This window comes from Neolamprologus brichardi, chromosome 14 (genome assembly GCF_056152115.1).
Source record: "Neolamprologus brichardi isolate AB-2024 chromosome 14, ASM5615211v1, whole genome shotgun sequence".
Taxonomy (NCBI): domain Eukaryota; kingdom Metazoa; phylum Chordata; class Actinopteri; order Cichliformes; family Cichlidae; genus Neolamprologus; species Neolamprologus brichardi.
Window position 1 is genome coordinate 34565537 of NC_142117.1, and position 18904 is coordinate 34584440.

The 18904-nt window shown below is 40.9% G+C and overlaps 1 protein-coding gene across 2 annotated transcripts; it reads left to right on the forward strand.

The window, feature by feature from the left end:
* Window positions 1-2670: 2670 nt before the first annotated feature.
* On the forward strand, window positions 2671-14158 carry pld3 (phospholipase D family member 3). Of its 2 annotated transcripts, none has more exons than XM_087851197.1 (12): window positions 2671-2778; window positions 5908-5994; window positions 7194-7241; window positions 7400-7563; window positions 7795-7975; window positions 8157-8274; window positions 8718-8845; window positions 10417-10614; window positions 11189-11328; window positions 11563-11728; window positions 11845-11944; window positions 12283-14158. In XM_087851197.1, exons 2-12 carry the CDS (start codon window positions 5968-5970, stop codon window positions 12474-12476), a joined length of 1464 nt encoding a protein of 487 aa, XP_087707323.1. In that variant the 5' UTR covers window positions 2671-2778; window positions 5908-5967; the 3' UTR covers window positions 12477-14158. The 2 variants fall into 2 exon arrangements, with proteins under 2 accessions (XP_087707323.1, XP_087707322.1); XM_087851196.1 differs by lacking the exon at window positions 2671-2778 and adding an exon at window positions 3019-3189.
* The last annotated feature ends 4746 nt before the right edge of the window (window positions 14159-18904 follow it).

The window sequence follows — 18904 nt, forward strand, 5'->3', positions numbered from 1 at the left end:
TGCTTAGTGACTCACCTGGCGTAGTATTACACTACCACTGATACTCCAAGAGAAAAAAACCTCAGCAGTGTGTCAACGTCCTGCCAGCCTCGCTTCTAGAGAATCAGGAAGAAGGAAAAGAAAATGTGGTGCTGTGTAGCCATCACCTGAAGATAAAATATGAAGCACTAACCAAGAATTCTATGAATGATTCAATGTTGAGCATGACTAGTATCACTACTATCTCTTTGTTAATGAATATTAAAATAACAAGAATTTGGATTAATCCGATAAACAGATAAAATGAGAAACTAGTGGGACAAATAAATGTAACACGACAAGGATCTAAAGAGATGAAGTTGTTCTCCAGAAGAGGAAAGCCCTTCACAGCGGAAGTGAAGCCGGACAGTTTTTTATAACCTCGCCATAACTCTCCCGTTGTTGTTGTAAAAAAATAAAACTGTCTGGGATTTTTCTGAGCCCATCACCATGGTTACACTAAAGCACATTTATACATAACACACCTCAAGGCAGCAATAAGAACACTTAAATGCTAATCAATAGTAAAGCTGTTCTGTAGTGCAAACATTCCCGTTGCTACAATTATGTAGGAACGCCGCGGCGAGGAGAGGAAAGGTGTGAGTGATAATCATGGAATTTTTTCGCTCTGGCCTCTTTCTTTCTTATCAAACAGCAGGTTTCACCGCTAACAAAAGGAAATATGACCATTCACCACTCCCCTTTTTATGAACACAGTCCCCTGTTTTTAATGGATGCTAATAGTCACTGTATTGTGAGCTGCTGGTGTAAATAAATTGCACTCTGTCCCTCTTCTCTCTACTGTTATCCAACCTGTTGCCTCCACCTGCAACCAGCGCTCATGTGTGAGGAGCAAAATGAAAGGCCAAAGTCTGCACCTACGCTACAATGCCCCCTGTAGGATTATAAAAGAGAGAGTCAAGGCAATGATGATTCTGGGATTATATGCATGCAATTTTTACAAAGTTATGAAAGTAATATTTTGATAATATTGCAAAATAGCTGCTCGGTTAAGAGCACGGAGGTGTTTCAAGGTGGCTGAGGCTTGCTTCTAGAAGAACTTTGCCAAGTGCCAAGTTAGGAAGCCAGCGTGACTGAGGACAGAAAACACAGGAAAAATAAACACACCACGTACTCCTCAGATGGTTTATGCTGTTAATTTTCATTTTTGTGTGGGTTTATCTAATTTTTATGACTCGTGTCTCAACACCAGATGTCATGCCGAAGAGGTTTACTTTGCTTTCAGGCCAATAGAGATGGAATCTAAGAGCAATGCCCACAATGATGGTGAATGAATTCAAATAACCGTCTTTGTGATGCCTGTGGGTTGCAGGAAATGTTACCACGGGCAACAACTGGCCAGTGGTTTACAGTTTGAGAACCCTGGAACGAAGGATTCACGTGCAGTTTGAGTGAGTGACGGAAGACAAGTTAACACTAAAACTCAAACCGCAGCAGAAGCCACAGTCAAACAAATGTGTTCATTTATTTGTTATTGTGGGAACACGGCAGAGAAATATACTGGAAACATGGCACTCAAAGAAATGTACCATTCATGTGCTAAACCTGAGTATTAAATAATATACCTGCCAAAATAGGTACCCAGAGGCATTTCAAGATGGCCACCAAGTGGTGTAAAACATTTGGCATGTGACATCAATGCACTTCAAATTAAAAGATACAAAATATGTATTTGGGTTCACATCATTGTTTTATTCTGTCAGGTGATCCATCAGGCCCACAGCAGAGAGAGACATGGGAACACTGCCGTGTAAAACTGTTAACCAGCCTCTTTATTTTGTGGCTGTGCAAACACCTTCAGGGCTTTGTTTGGAGTTTATCGTCAGTCCTGCTTAAAACTGTGCACAGCTGCATAGGAGCTAAGAAGAAACAAAGACAGGCATGCACACGTTTTACACTATTAGATATGCGGACAAAGCTAGTAAACAAGAAGAAATGTATTAGTATTACCATTACAACTGAAACCATACATGTAAAGTAACAAGAGATTTGGCTAGTTGGATTTATGTCAGCTGATGTGGGTATATTTTTGTTAATTTCATTTATGTTGCTATTTACCTCTTTTGGTGATGAAGAAAGAGGTTTCCATGCTTACTTTTAAACACGTATGCACTGCAGTGCACTTTATTCCATAGCCTTAAGGCCAGATTAGAATCACCAAATAATCTAACATGCATGTCTTCAGAGCCTGAGCACCTGCAGGAGGCTCATACAGGCACAGGGAGAACAGAACAGAAGATCCAGGCCCAGAACACTCTGCCCTGAGGTGCCAGCCCTAAATATAGCCCCACACAAACTGTGACACAACAAATAAACATCAGCAACTGACATCAGTAGATGTGATTAGTGCCGCACCAGTCATTGTGAAACACAGAAACTGCATAAAACTGTATAAAAGGATCAAGAACCCCCAGTCTGTGCTATTTGTGAAGATATAGGGCTCAAACTAAATGAAAATGTGGAAAGTGCAATTATCTGTTCTCTCCTGCATAAAACTGAGGGGTCACAAGCTTAAGTCAAACACTGATAGCTTATCTCAGCTAGAAGTATGCAATACAGCATGTGACCTGATCCTTCAGTTAAAACTAAAGTCTGCAAAAATCACCTGTGTCAGAAGACAAAAAGAACCGCAGTGCAACTGGCGGATGGATATGAGGAGATTAGCTGTTAGACCTCAGGCCACAAAATCGTGCCTGCTTCTTTCTTCGGCTTCTGCTGTAGAAGGTCAAAAGCTTTAAGGTACCATTCTCTGGATCCATCCCAGTATTTCAGTACGTTTTTTTAAGGGGGTTAGCGTTTGTGTTTATTCTTCTTACCACCTGGTGGAGCCTCCTTCACTCGGGTAAGCGCTTTCTCTGTGTTATTTGCGCCATCTCGTGGTGAAACGGGAGAATTACATTACAGTAAGGCCCATATTGTACGTCACGTGAAAACGCCACTCTAATTGGTTGAATTGCACGGATCACATGACCTGCTCACTCATGTAGCCAAAACGGCAGTGAAACAAAACAAGTGCTGTAAAAGTGTTTCCCTTTATGTATTTCCGTGCATCTAACAATGAATATTAACCGTAAATGCCACTGTACGTGAACTGCACACGTCGTCGTTGCTGTGTGAGGGACTGTAACTAACCTGGACGCATAATAGCAGGTGGGTTAAATGTTCTTTAGAGCTTATAGCGAACTGTTTTTGTTTTGCATCGTCAGCGACTCTCCGTCGGCTCACTAACACAGATCCAGGCTACGGTGTTAGCAGTTTGGGAGTTTAAACAAAGACTTTTCCCTCATCGTAAATTAATTAGTGCTTTACTTAATGTGTAGTTTTTAATTTATTTGATCTTTGCCGAACTCCAGAGTGACCCACATTTAACTACATTCATGTTTTAGCCTCCTGCTGGCTAGCCACACTTGTGTTGTCTAAGTCAAACGTCAGAAAATTGTTACACTCGTCTTATTCATGTAGGTAATTAGCAATCCTTGACCTCACTGACACACTCGCTACAACTTGAGCTAAAAATCTCGAGTCACTTCTTCCTCACTTGTTGTTTTCTCTAATTCTAATTCATTTGTTCCTCTGCGCAGATGCACAAACTCTTCTTTGTCCACTGCTAACAGATGCAGTTCGAGGGGCTTTTGGGTTTGCTTTATGAAGTACAGTTAAAATAATAAAATTAAATATGGTGCTATAACAGTATGACACTTAGAGCTAACCTGTAGTTTCAACGTGTTCCAGACTCGAGTTTCTTATAATGATGTTCCAGCATTGTTCAGTGTGTCATGTCCCACAGAAAGCACAGGAGTTTGACATAAGTGCACTAAGATCACAGAGTGAGTCTGCTCAAAATGTCACCTCAGAAACAGAAGAGCATTGTCTTTACCCTGCCACCATGCCAGTGTACATGGCAGGAACATGAAAACACAATATTTTGTTCCACCTTGTGCCCAGTACAGTACTCTGCTTACTTCAAACTGGGAAACTGTAGTAGGTCAGAGGCTTCCCTGCTTCAGAAGAGGACTTTGTAGGAGACTATACAAATAACAGCAATTGGTCATTATCAAAACAAAGCATCTGTGTGACCTTAAAAGAAGTCGATGCATTTTCATCTTATTTTTGGTAATTTTATAAACAAAACAAAAAAAAAAAAAGAGGTTGAAAAGTTGTTGGTTTTCTTTGTTTGTTTCTATCATGGTCTTAGTGAGTTTCATTGTATGGAACTAACAACATTTTGTTTGTAAACTACAGGTTTCTTTGTATGTTTTAGGTATTTTGGCCAGTTCAATGCTATTATGCTTCTTCTAAACCAGCAACTTGAAAAGGACTAAACAGTGTATCACTGAGAGCAGATGTATGAAATTTACTTGAACGTGCAAAGCAGTTTCTGTTTCTGTGGTTTGTTTAAGTAAAATTTTAAAAACTTCTGAACATCAGCAGCAAAACTCGTAGTGTTCTTCTCGTGTTTCTTAGATGCATTTGGCCCTTAAACATGTTCTGTTATTAGATTTTAACATGTCAAAGCTAGTAAAATTTACAATTTGAGTAATGAGATCAGGGCTATTTTGCTTTTAGCGTGTTAGCAATAACTAAGCATTTACATTCATTCATCTGCTTTTTCTTAATTTAAGAAATTTCTTCATATGCTTAAAAAAACAACAACAACATTGCGTGAAACTAAAATATTAGTCACGTGTTCCTCTCTGACCAGAAATGTGTCTCTAGCAGGAAACGTGTTTCCCGTCTTTGAAATCATTTTTCAGGAAGCGTCGGTTACCTGAAATATGTCCTGTATGTTAAAGAGCTTGTTTGTGACTGAGCTTTATAAGGAGCGAAAACCTCCAGTGGCCTGAAGTGTATAAATGTCTTCAGTGTGTTATATTAAAAGTTCAAAATGATGCGGTCGTTTTAATTGACTTTGGAGTAATGTGTATTACAAACTAGCTATCAGCCATCACACTGTGCTGTAGTGTAATAGCACTTATAGTGGGAGTAGTAGAGAAATATCTTGGTGCAGGTCGGACAGCCTGTATAGCAGTATGTCTGTGATAGACTACAATAGGCTCTACTTTCATAAAAACTTTCATAAGTGTGACTTGAAAGATTTCCAAATATTTGTGCATGACTCAGAGCTAAAATGCTTTTGCTTCGCAATGCAGTATCACATGCTTCTTTGACTCTTGTGACTTCCAGCTCAGCGATATCGCAATTTTACCAAGTCACAGCACTTCCTCTGTCTTTGATGTAGTCAGATCTCGTAAAGAAGTATCACATTCTGTCTTTATCACGTTTTTGTGTTTAATCAGATTAGATTTCAGTACAAAATACACAAATCCTTAATCTCTGTACTTGTAAGTTTGTGGGGGTCCTTTGTTCTAGCTGCTAGCTGTAAGCTCAGAGGCCCTGTCACCCTGCAGGCAGCTTTTCAGCAGCTGGAGCTGTCTTTGTGCTGGAGATGGTGCAGTTCATTCTGTGTATGTGGTGGTGAAAACACCTAGAACCTTCTCTTTGTTGAGTGTGTAGAGGACAAGCTGAGGTGTGTGTCCCACGTTTGGTTGTGTTTGAGGCTGCTGTGTTGTTGAAAACTACACTGCTACTTTAAGTTAATGACAACCTCTTAAGTCAGATAGAAACTGTGCAGGTCCGTCCTCTCTCAAAGCCATGTACCATTAAATAGCATTAAATGAATAACTTCTGCTGCTGGTTCTGTTTACAGATATCATTACAGCCAAAACTTGGAAATGAAATGTTTTTTAAACCGTGCAGGAAAGTTTCCTTGGGTGCAGCTTCGGGATTGGTTGAGTCGTCATGTGTTTACCCCTGAAACATGATGACTTGAAGTAACGTTTGTGTTTTGTTCCTCTTGTTTGGTCTCAGAGCTGCAGAGCAACACAGTGAATGTGAGCTGACAGGACGGAGCTCATTTCGTCCGTGAACATGAAGACCGGCATCCCGTACCACCAGGTAAAGTTCCTTTAATATGTGGGCTTCATCAGTGTACAAACATCCCAGTTTTTAATCATTTCCTGATGCGGTTTGAATATTTATTTAAGTTACTTATTGCTTAATTATTTATTACTTACCTTCACTGTATTCTTTTCATTCATATTTTTAAATCAAATGTCGCCCCTTTGATGTGAGACAGAGTGATGAATGATTTTGCAATCACTGGTCACTGTGCATAGAAAATTAAGTGGTCAGTTATAAAGCTGTGTACAGTCTCTCGCTATGACGCGGTTCACCTTTCGCGCCCTCGCTGTTTTTTTAACAGCGCATTGTGTTCTGCGTCCTGATTGGCTGTAGACTGTTGTCAATCAATCTGGTGCCGTGTCTCCTGTCCAGTACAGAATGCGTTCAGCTTGTCAAATTTACATAAATCTTTGATCGCTAGCAGTGTGACTCTGAAGTGCTGTACTGCATGTTTGTACGATTTCACCCCAATAAACTCAACAATCACTGTCAAAGGCGACCGCAGGTTTCATTCTCTAATACTGGACTTATTTTTCTACGAAGGTTTGAACTTTGAGAGTGTTTAAACAAGAGAGAAAAGTGTGAAAATGTTCATGCCTGTCTGAGAAAAGTGCATAAAGTGTGTAGTGACGGGTTTTACCGCCTTGAAGCATCTATAATAACTGTAAAAAATAACATTGGCTACTTTGTGGATTTCACCTGTCGCGGGTTATTTTTAGAACGTAACTCCTGCGATAAACGAGGCGCCGCAGTATAGTCAGTGTTCTGTTTTGTTGTGAAAAATATCCCAAGCATGTTGCTCGGGTTTGCCCACGTCGTTGTTTTTCCTGTAATGTTGCAGACGTGCCGAATGCTGGAAGTCAGGGGAATTTTTAAATCATGTGAGGAAGTGAAGGATTGTGTTTCAGGAAATGCTTTTGATTTAGGTTTATATTGACTGTAACTGCTTAAATTAAATGATGTTACTTGTTTATTTTAATGACAGCATTTGGTGAATGAGTGCCAGTTTAGGAAGCTGGCAGACATAGGACTCTTTTCCTTTGTGTGTTCAGAGAATGATGGTTTTTCCGTGACTTTAGCGGGTGCTAGCAGTTATTGAGAGCGTGGATGTCTGGTATGATAGAGGTTTATGGCTCAGTCTGGATCAAATGTTCTCACAGTGTCCTTGTGTGGTGGTTGTGTTTGTGCGTTAGCTGGAGGATGAGTCCCGGGGACAAGAATACAACAGGCGAACACAGGTGGTGAGTTAGAGCACTAACACACAAATACACCTGAATTTTTACTCGTCAATATAAACAAATCGCAACGATTTTTTCAGTTTATGTCAAAAATAAAGACAGAGAAATAAACGCTGAACAAGAGCTGCAGATTCTAAGGACGTCTTCTCCTCCCTCCTCAGTATTACAGGTGTTTGATAGCTCTGGCCACTGGGGGTAGTGTGCTGCTGGTCATCATGGCGCTCTGTAACCTCCTGATACCGAGGGCCTCCTCTTCCTCTCCCCACCCTGTTCCCAACATCAGCCTCCGTCTGCCTAACACGGAGTCCTGCACAGATCCCTGCAGGTAAGTTTACTTTAGAAACCACCACCTGCTTCCAGCTTAATCTGCGTATGCAGAAGAGTTCAACATCCAGGAAAACAAAAAGCTTTTTAAAACCTTATTTGATGACAAAGCCAGCAAACTTTCTTACTTAAAGCTTAGTTAAACTATCTGCTTGACATGAATTCGTGTAATTTCATTTTTCTTGACGTTGGACGTTGAGGAAAAAACTCTCCCACTCTCCTCTGTCTCCAGGATCGTGTTGGTGGAGAGCATTCCCGAAGGCCTGGAGTTTAACTCCAGCACCACTCATCCATCCATCTTCCAGGCGTGGATGAATCTGATGAACGAGGCTCGCAGCAGTGTCGACATCGCCTCCTTCTATTGGACCCTCACCAACAAAGACACACACACTCGTGAGCCGACAGCCAATCAGGTCAGCTGGAGTTGTCTGCGGTTTTCTTTTTCTCTTTTCCTCTAACATTAAATTATGCTGAAGAATGATTGATTATTAATTGATGCAAAGTGCTTTTAATTGTGCCGACTGACCTTGATCTAAAGCAGTTATTGTGAAACAACCAGATAACCGATCCCTGATTTTCTCGCCGTGCTCACAGGGTGAGGCTGTTCTGAACAGGCTCGCTGAACTATCGGGGAATTTACCAGTTCGTATTGCTGTCAACACGCCGCAGGAGAAACAGCCACGGCACGACCTCAGGCTGCTCAACGACTCAGGTGACTCTTGGCTTCTTTTGAACGTCACACCTGCAGCGGTCAGACTGATCTGAGCTGTCTGAGTTATTATGAAATTAGTTTAATACACATATAGTGATGTCTCACTGTATGTGGGACATCACATGAAGTCTGTGAGCCTCTTATCGACACTTGTGTTAAGTTGGTTGGTTGTGATGGGAGTTATTTAGCTGCGACATTAACAGTAACTCTGGTATTGCAACATACAACTATGCATAAGCACCATTTTTTGTTTTTATTTCTTTGTTTTTGTTTTTTGGTGCATAAGACTGATAAACATTCTGATTTACTAAATGGATTATTCTGAGATACTGAGTATCACTTCCTTCTGTCTAAAATCATCTAAAATGAAGTGAGCAAAATGCTTCCAGCCCTCAGAATTGTTCGTTTTTAGGAAATAAGTGTTTGTTTTGTGTGACTTTTAGGAGCCCATATTAGGACCGTAAACATGAAGGAGCTCACCACAGGCGTTCTTCACACCAAGTTCTGGGTTGTGGACAAGCAGCATGTTTACATTGGCAGTGCCAACATGGACTGGAGGTCCCTCACACAGGTGCACAAACACTCAGACTCTCTCTCACTGTCATGTAAATGCTGTTAGAGGTGGATGCTCAGTACAGTCGGTGTGTTTAAAGGTAAACAGAGCAAACTTATCAGTATATTTAATATTAAACAGTTCTTTCTACTCTTGACTTGGTGTGGCGTTAAAGGGAGTGGACGTCCCTCTGCTTAAGCACCTACCTCTGAATATGAGAACAGCAGCACTGCCCACCTGCCCATCAGGGCGGGGGCATCCAATCAGAAGAAAGGTGGCCCAGACCTTATGTTGGATTCTCTTCAAAAGCTGAAAAAAGTCCACACACCCACTCCCAACAACCGTTAACAATAAGAAAGAATCAAAAGTTCAGCACGTTTAATAATTTCCCCTGAAATATAGATATATTTAATGCTCAAAAATCTATTATTTTATTATATTTACATTAGCTTCACTTTCTTCACAACTATTTGTGAACTAACGGCTTAACTTAAATATTGTTGTTGTATTGTTGTTAAAATATTGTTGCTCACCTTTAAAATTATAAATAATTTAGCCCCTCGTTATCTTGCAGATCTTCTCAGTCTATATGTCCCTGGGCGAGCCCTCAGGTCTTCAGCCCAATTACTCCTGGCTCAGCCTAGATCTAGACTTAAATCTAGGGGTGACCGTGCTTTTGCCCCGGTTGCACCGAATCTGTGGAACAACCTTCCTATCGCTATCCGTGCGTCAGACTCCATTTTATCTTTTAAATCCCGTTTAAAAACTCATTTATTCAACATAGCTTTTCCATCTAGTTAGCGTCCCTGTTTTATATTTGGTTCAATTTCTTATTTATGTGCTTTATCTTTTAGCTATATCTGTTCTTAGTAACTTTGTTCTTATATTCCCTTTTATTGCTGTATAATTAGTGCCCTTAACCTGATGACATATGTGGTACCTTGTTAATAGTCTTTTATTTATTGTCTTAATTTTCCTGTTTTTATTGTAAAGCACTTTGGTGTACCACTGGTCTTTTAAATGTGCTATACAAATAAAGTTGTATTGTATTGTATTGTAACTGGAACAGTGGGGAGGGGGTCTTAAAGTAGAAAGCAGTTTGTTTCACACAGGATGAATTACGGGGCTCCACCAGTAAGAATCATCTGAAGCTTCTCTAACAGGCCTGTAAATCTATAAACGGCGTCAGTGTCGGTAGTCCCGCCCGAATACTGACACTGACTCTGTCCCATTTCTTCTGCTTTCAGGAGGAAGTTTTTATGTTGGTATAAAGTTTCAGTCACATGCTGACACATGCTAATGTGGGACCATCAGTGTGGTAAACCACATCTCCCATCTACATTTCTCAATCAGACTTTTGCTGAGCTGTCATTCGCATCCTCTTTTTACAAGATTGCGCTAAAGTCCCAGAAACATATTTCTGATAAATTAATCAGAAAAGATACTGGCTTAACAGTAGGCCAAAGAAATCTAAACTGGGACAGAAGAGAAGGAACAACTTTTCTTATTTCCTCTTTGTTTTCTGCAGTTTTAAAAATGCAAAACCAGCAAAAAACGAATGTAAGTAATGTTCCCGTGTTGGTCTCCAGGTGAAGGAGCTGGGTGTGGTGGTCTACAACTGCAGCTGCCTGGCAGCAGACCTCAGTAAGATCTTTGAAGCCTACTGGTTTCTGGGGGAGAGCAAGTCAATCCCATCACCGTGGCCAGAGAGGTTCTCCACCACGTACAACAAGGACACACCCCTCCAGCTGCCTCTTAACAACACGCCATCCAACGTCTATCTGTCGGTGAGCGGGATTTTCTTTTGATGTTGAGTCATACGAGCCAGTTAATCACCTCTAAGCAGTTTTAAGGTTTGCTTTCTGACCAAATGGGAAATAACTGGTGTTTCTAGATGGTCACATCATGCAGAGAGAGGGACAGTTCAGCGTTGCGCTTGTATACATGCAACGTGCAACCACAATTTGTCACTTTCTGACTCCTACAGTTGGCCATCAGTACTGAAAGAAGATGTGAATGTTTGGTTTCTGTTACAGTCACAGAAATAGGCAGATATCGACACCTCTTTCAGGGCGATGCAGGGCCGGGGGATTCCAGAGCTGTTCGAAAACAATGTGCAGCACAGAGTTTTGGTTTCTGTTACAGCGCTCACGTTTCCAGGATTCAAGATTCAAAACCTTTTTAAAATGTAATGTTTTTTAAATACAGTCCCACTGAGGCTACTAAATCAACCCACAGTCCCACATAGCCGCGCGTTCGTCCAGTCGCTACTGTGCATTTGTAGCTTAGCATATTGTAGTTTTCTGTATTTTAAAAAATGTTGCTAAAATGAACTGATAATCCTTTTTTCTGCTCGATCAGAGTTCCCCTCCGTCCTTATGTGCGGCCGGCAGGACTCCAGACCTTCAGTCCATCCTCAGTGTGATGGAGGATGCTGAGAGCTTCGTCTACATCGCTGTCATGAACTACCTGCCCACCATGGAGTTTTCACATCCTAAAAGGTGCAGTTTTGTTGATAGTTGTGAAATGTAACTACAGGAAAACAGTTGATCTTTGTTTTTGTTTTTCTTTTATCGTCCTACATCAACTGTAGTCAAATCAACAGTAATAAAATTAATATGAACGTGTTTGCACAATAAAACACCAGGATATCCTGATCAAATCATCCCGAAAGGAAGTGAGAAACATTAAGTTTTAACATTGTGCTTGTACTGTGCATGTGGCGCCCTCTGCAGGTACTGGGCGGACATTGACACGCAGCTGAGACGAGTTGCATATGAGAAGCGGATTAAAGTGCGGCTGCTGATCAGCTGCTGGAACAGCACACAGCCAGTCATGTTTTCTTTCCTGAAGTCTCTGGCCTCGGTTTATAACCCCAAGAATAACCTCGACATCCAGGTGGTGAGTGGCTCTCATGGTCAAGCATCATCTCCCGCTGGGAAAGGAGGTTATACGCTTTATGGCGCTTATCCTAAAGTAAAACCATTATGTTATGGCTTTGTGTTTTCTTTATTTAGAGGCTCTTTGTGGTGCCTGCCACCCCCAAGCAGAAGGAGATTCCCTTTGCAAGAGTTAACCACAATAAGTACATGGTGACGGACAAGATAGCATACATAGGTGAGGCACACTTTTTTGTTTACTAATAAATTTGTTTTCTTGAAATCATTAAGATGACTTAAAGAGTACACATAGAGAACTTTTTCAACCAGTTTTAATGGCCTATCTTACAGTTTCAATGAATCCCCCAAAAAACAGAAAAATGTGATTTTCATCAAGATGAGAAAATACATCATGATACTGAAATTGAATACTTGTTGGTGGTGTTAAAAGCCAAGCTGATGGCTGCTTTTCTAAGCATGTCATTAGTCACACATAATTTATTATCATCTGTCCAATCAGTCATTCAGAAAAAAAGATAATGTGCTTAAATATAATCTGTGGCTTTCTGTTTTCAGGTACATCTAACTGGTCAGGAGACTACTTTGTGAACACGGCTGGCTCAGCATTGGTTGTCAACCAGACGGCGTCACAGTCTGTTGAGTCAACTGTCCAATCACAGCTGAAGGCTGTCTTTGAGAGGGACTGGAACTCGGGCTACAGCACTCCTCTCACCCAGCACTCAAACCTCAAAGACTTCTGTTACTTTTAACAGCATTACAGACACACAAAGTCATTGTTTCGGACTTCGACACAGCGCACTTTGATTTTAGTAGTGAAGTGCGAAACGTATGAAAATTGATCAGCTGTAATGTGGAAACCTTTGAGCTTAAAATCAGCAACAGGCAACCTCTTAGCAGAGTGTTTGCTAGACTGCTGAGGTTTAATGCCGCACTCTTATTTCATCAGAAAAAAGAGAGAATACAGACAGTTTTTTAAAGAGAGTCCAACATATGCTCTGTATTTTAGGCCTGTTGAAGCTGATCTGTTAGCTAGATTTTATCCAAGCATCTTTGTCTGCCTTATGGTCTGTAAGTTTTCACACCAGCATTCACATGGATACAAAAAACATGAAATGGGCTAATACTGGCTGGATATGTTAAGCTCAAATTTCAACTATATTTGGCTGGTATCACAATGTTATAATATACTGAAGTACTTACAAACCCCAAGAGTTTGATTGCCAAAAATAGCACCAAAAAGTTGCTTTTCTTTATTCTTAAACTGGTACAGAGATGCCAATTTGAGGCCATATTGTTGTGCACTACAGAAATATGCCAATGGAAGTTGGGAATATTCAGCTGAGCTCAGTGAGCTGTGAAATATGCCAACTGCAGGACGTATTTAGGAATTTTTAGAGTTCATCTACATGCACAGCATGGGCAAAGGTGTGCAGGATTAGTTTGTAGATATTTGCAGATAACGACGTTAACACGTCTCGCATTATATTTGTCAGTGTGAGCAGGACCTCCTGCAACAATCTGTGGGTGAAGGTAGCGGTGCCCCTGATCTTCTCAGCTGCTGATTTCCTGATAGATTAAATGCAAATATATATTTAGATCAGTAAACACTCAGAGTGTGGTGAAGGTTTGCAGTCTTGTTTCCTTCTAGGTTACAGTCCACGTGTCTGTGCAGACACTGGTCATGCAGTGATGGGTCCGGTGGTTGTGTCTTTTTGTTGTGACGCAGCCTGCATACAGAAGTGTTTTTCTTTTCTTCAGCGCCTCAAAGACTGCAGCCTTGAGTAATGAGGGGTAGCTGCAGTGAGTCTGTGTTATAGATTGATAACATAAATAATTCATTCAGCATATTAGTATTTCTTGAAGTGAGAGGAGTAAAGTTTGTTTAGTCAGCGAATCCCTCACATCCATAGCTGCAAAGGTTTGTATGATCAGCAGCTTTTTGTACTGTCATATATTGTATATACCAGGAAAACGTTATGATGGGATAAAAACATGCACACAAATGCACACCATATCTACTGTTAAAGGTTTTCCAGCAGTGTCGGAGCAAAGGAGTCAGACATGAATGTTTAACTTTCATCATGTGGTTTCTATCATGTACTCCCAATAGCTGTAGGGGGCGCTGTTTCAGCATTGGCGTCAGGTCAGTGGTGAACGTCATGTTTTCTGCTGTCTCCTGCAGTGACTCATGTAAAGGGATCAATTCAGTGAATCACAGCTTCAGCCTCGGTGGGAGTTTTCATCCCAGTTCATCTCAGGGAGTTTGAGTGCTTTTGTAATTTTCTGGAATTTAAAATGATTGATGCTGAACCAGGTTTGTTGTGCCTGAAATAAGAAAATCATTTAAAAATCCTCTCTGGACTGCTTTGAAATAAGCAAATAAAAGCTAAAGTCTGCGGTGCATCTAAGGGAAATAAAAACTTCTTTCATACCACGTGTCATTATTTGAATTACTCCAGTGCAAAATAGTTTTTTTACACACTGATCACAATTTGACCATTTGAAATAAATTTAAACCTCCTATAATGTGTTAATTATGATTGGAGACATTGTTTACAGTGCTAGAAATATCAAACTGAATTAATTGCGTGGGTTGTAAACTCATCAAATATGTTGGAAAACCCCTAGTTTGTAAAAACACATATAGATTCGGGGCCAAATGAATTAGCTTAGGCAAGCAATAAAAAAGAGAAGCACAACATTTTATTGCTTGCTCAAACAGCCCACGTGTTCCTAAGTAATCTAAACTTAGTAACAGGAACTCGCTAGACATGTCTACGTACAAATGAAATGCTAAAGCACACAGCAAAGCCTCACTACCTGCCATTTAAAAGCATAAAAACCATGCTACGAGTTAAGCTTGAAGGTTCACATTTGTGATGCTGCAGTATCAGATTTCTAACACTGGGGGGCAGTGTTGGTGCAGTTTTGAGCCTTGTCCGATCTGTGAGATTCAATTGCAGGATTCTGTTTTAAAATTTGTTTCTGATAAAAAGTCTAAACTAAAAAGTCTCATGACCAATGAAATCAAAGTTTACCAAAGGGGGATAACCTAGTGCTACTCCTATATGATGGAAATACTGAACTTTACTATGAAATAAAAGGAAATCCTAGTATCGGTGCTTTTTACAGCCTGTGTATTTAATGCTATGTTGTTGTAGTTGTTTTTGTTTTCATGTTTTGAAGAGTCCAGAGCAAAAACACTCGTTTCAGACTAAGAGGGTCCAGCTGTGCTCCAGTGGATCTGATTATGGGTTTAAATGTGAGACTCGAACACACCCAGTCTCTGCTGACTGCAGACCAGGCTGATACGTGCTGTTTGATAAATACCTACTGAGTAGGTTTGTGGTTGTTAGCTCAAATACACTACAAACACCAGCAGTGAAAGTGTTGTGTGCGGGAAGATGATCCCTGTACTTTCAAATTAATTACAATGTTTTTAACTTAATATACATATACAATATACAGACGTGTGAATACTACATGTCTTCGAAGAACAACTTTTTATGAACTCCACAAAACAGTCATTTTTAAATTGGAGGGTTTTCAATATACTGGAAACTGAAATTGTAATGAAGTAAAATTTACATTATTATATTATTATATAATATTAGCCCCTCAATTTGCAGTTGTGGGTCCTTTCAAAAATTGTTTCAAAACAGCTATGCCAAATTTCTTTTTTGAAGATTATTCATAGCACCAAAACACTAAACTTAAACAGTTTTCTCACACAGCTGAGCTCAACATCTGCTGACTGATTTTAATGTTATGTTGCACTTGAACAACACACCTGTAAGTCACAGGATCCAATGAGCTCTGCTTAAACCATCCTGAATTGATTTAACTGTCCTTGTTCTACCGGATATCCAATAAAAAGGAGTCCTGCTGCTCTCTGTGCATTAAAATACAAATGCCTTATGAAACTACACAGCAGATCTGATGAGCCAAAACTCTGATCAGTACATTTGCTCTTCTTCAGGAATCATTTGATGGTGTCACCAGCACCTGAAACAGCATGTTCCCCCTCCTCTTGCCGTGGTCTGAATACCCAACAATAAACTGTATCCCTGATACCTCAAGCTGATACCTGTCTCTGCTCAAACCCACAAGAATAGTGCGTTGCAAAGTAGTGTTCCTTATAAATATATCTAAACCCGAAACATATCCTCTTAGGTATCTGCGACATGTTGCTTCCCGGTGTGTAAACTATGCAGTCGTCAGTGGTCATGGAACGCAGAAGAGCCCAACCCAGGAGGTTATTTCCGTCCATCGGCTAACTATCCAAAAGCGCACAGTCTCCACCCGTTCAGTGACCCATGAAGTGTGTCTGTGGTGGGAGAGGCAGCTTGGGTTTAGGTCTTCTGTGGACACTTGATGGAGCTGCTCAAAAATATTGAGTTCAGGTGCACCTGTGATGGGATTTAAAAAGATGTTTGTGTCCGTAATCTTCCCTTTGTGAGGTTGTAAAATTAGATTTGTACCTTGAAACTTTTTCAAGGTACAAAGGCTTACAAAATTTATATCTTTATCTGTGGAGCACTTATCACTGCAGCATGAAGCTGCACCGCCCACTAAATGCTGTTACGGAAAAAGTCTCTGCTGCCAGGGGGCCACTTCAGTCTGTTTGTGCCAACCTCAGGACCACCCAAATTACTCTTTTACTAGCTGCACTGTGACAGATTTATCTATTTTTCTCTTTTTGCTGCTCTTTGTGCAGATGTTTCAGTGCCAAGGTGCTTAGACGCGCAGGGAACACTAACATAATAAGTATTGTGTGTGTGTGACATTTTGTTTTTATCTTGAGAATGACAATTAAACAACAGTATTTGCTCCTGAGTGGGAAGACAGCATCTGTATGTGAAATATTTATGCCACAGATTGTTTGAGGTGACGTTGATCTTGCTCTACGTGTTTTCTGTGAAGATGCTGCTTTGGGAAATTAAAAACTGGGGAAAAGGTTTGGTGTTATAGGTTTGTACTTCAGTATTTTATTTTTAAAAAATGAATAAATGGAAGATAAAAGGAGATGGAGAGAGAAACTGTAACCATGGTTTTTATAAAGGGAACAAGTATACGGTCAGAGAAGTATGTGAGGCTGGTGCAGGATATGTATGAAGACAGCAAGATAGTGGTGAGGTGTGCGGTAGGACTGACAGATGAGTTCAAAGAGGGAGTGGGATCATCAGAGATCAGCTCTTGTTTGGAGGTTGATAGATGAGGTCAGTCTCTGTGGGCTATGATGTTTGCAGATGACGTTGTGATCTGTAGGGAGAGTGGGGAGAAGGTGAAGACAGCCTGGAGAGGTGGAGGTATGCACTGGAGAGAAGAGGCATAGAAGCAGAAGCAAGACAGAATAACTGTTAATGCGGGGGAGGCAAGAGGGAAGGTGAAGGTGCAAGAAACAGTAGTGAGGATGGATTGTTTTAAATACCTGGGGTGAATCATCCAAAGAGACAGATGTAATACAAGAGAGGTGAAGAAGAGAGGGTGGATGGGTAGAGTGGGTGGAGATGAGTCTCAGGGCAAAGTAGAGTTGGAGATGCTCAGATTATCATTTGCAGTTACCAGAATGGACAAGATTAGAAATGAATACATTAGAGCAGGGTGGTGGAACTCCAGGCCTGCAGGTTTTAGATTTCACCCTGGGTCAACACACCTGAGTCAAATGATTAGTTCATTAACAGGCCTCTGGAGAACTTCAAGACATGCTGAGGAGGTCGTTTAGCCATTAAAATCAGCCGTGTTGGATCAAGGACACATCTAAAACCTACAGGACGCCGGCCCTTGAGGCCTGGAGTTCGGCACCTGTGCATTAGAGGGACAACTCGGACTGAGTACCGGGAGACAAAGTTAAAGAACATGAAGAATAGTGGATATACTGGGCAAAGGATGGTGAAGGTGGAGCTTTGAGGTGAGAGGAAAAGAGGAAGATTACAGAAGAGACTCACTGATGTAGTGAAGAAGACGTGCAGATGGCTGTTGTCACTGAGGAGGGTGCAGGGCAGGGTGAGATAGAGGCAGAGATTTTTAATTACTTCCTCGAAAAGCTTTATTGTGATTTTTGAGTGCTCATTCCTGTGGAGAAAGGTGTGATTAAAGCTGATTAAATCATTAAAACTAAATGTGTGTAATTTATAGGCATTGTGAAATAACCACAGAAGCAAATACAGTGTGAGAGAAGAATAAATGGCGTGCATTTGTGAGTAAATGCCTTCTGCCTATACTGAGCATTGCAGAGGAGGAGTGGTGTGGGAAAACTTGAGATGGCTGGATACCAGGCACGTAGCAGCTTTCTGAATTAACTGCAGAGGTCTGCAGGTCCCCCTACCTTGGGTTATAGAGGAAAAATGATGGCAGTGGGGTACTGCTGCAGTGAAAAGTGTACGCAGGCGTGTCTAAACTGGAGAAGGGATTCTAGAAGACGATCAGTGACAGTACAGGCTTATTTTATAGGATGTGCGCCTCTGATTGAATAGCCTTCAAATAAGGCAACACACAAATGGGAAGAGGGAACAGCAATACCAGCATGTGGGAGTGTCAGCAACAGGCGTGGCTGTATTCTCTGGTGTTGTCGATACCTTAACTAGAGCAAGAAAGTGCAGGGAGAAAATTCCACAATCCGGCACCACCTGGAAATGGTCTGAAAGAGTAGGCTGAAGGGTCAGAGGCTCACATACTCACTTAGAAGAAGAGGAGTCAGACGTTTGAAAGAGTCTGACTCCTTTCTTTGTTCTAGCCTTCATTCGCCCGTCTTGGAGGATATGCTGCATGCATGTCATGTCAGAGTGACTAATTACTTGTTTTCTACTTCCAATTAGCAATCATGTCAACGTCCGACTGGGAAAGTCGTATTTTTTTAAGGTTCCAAGGTAACAAAAAGAATTGAGTATGAGCAACAGAACGATAACATCAGCCAAAGTCTGTGGTTCAAAATAATACTTTCTCCTATATCTCGTTTAGTTTCTTATATCGTATTAGTTTCAAAATCCCAACATAGCAGCAAAAATTTATGTTCAGTTATATGACATAGTGAACATTTGTGTCTTTATTAATGCTCATGTTTATTGATAAAACAGACTGGAAAAATCACCACAAGTATTTGCTGCTGTATAGAAATCCTCCCATGGGATGTGGAAATTGCACTCTACCTGAGTGGATCTTCCTTTGTCTGAATGCT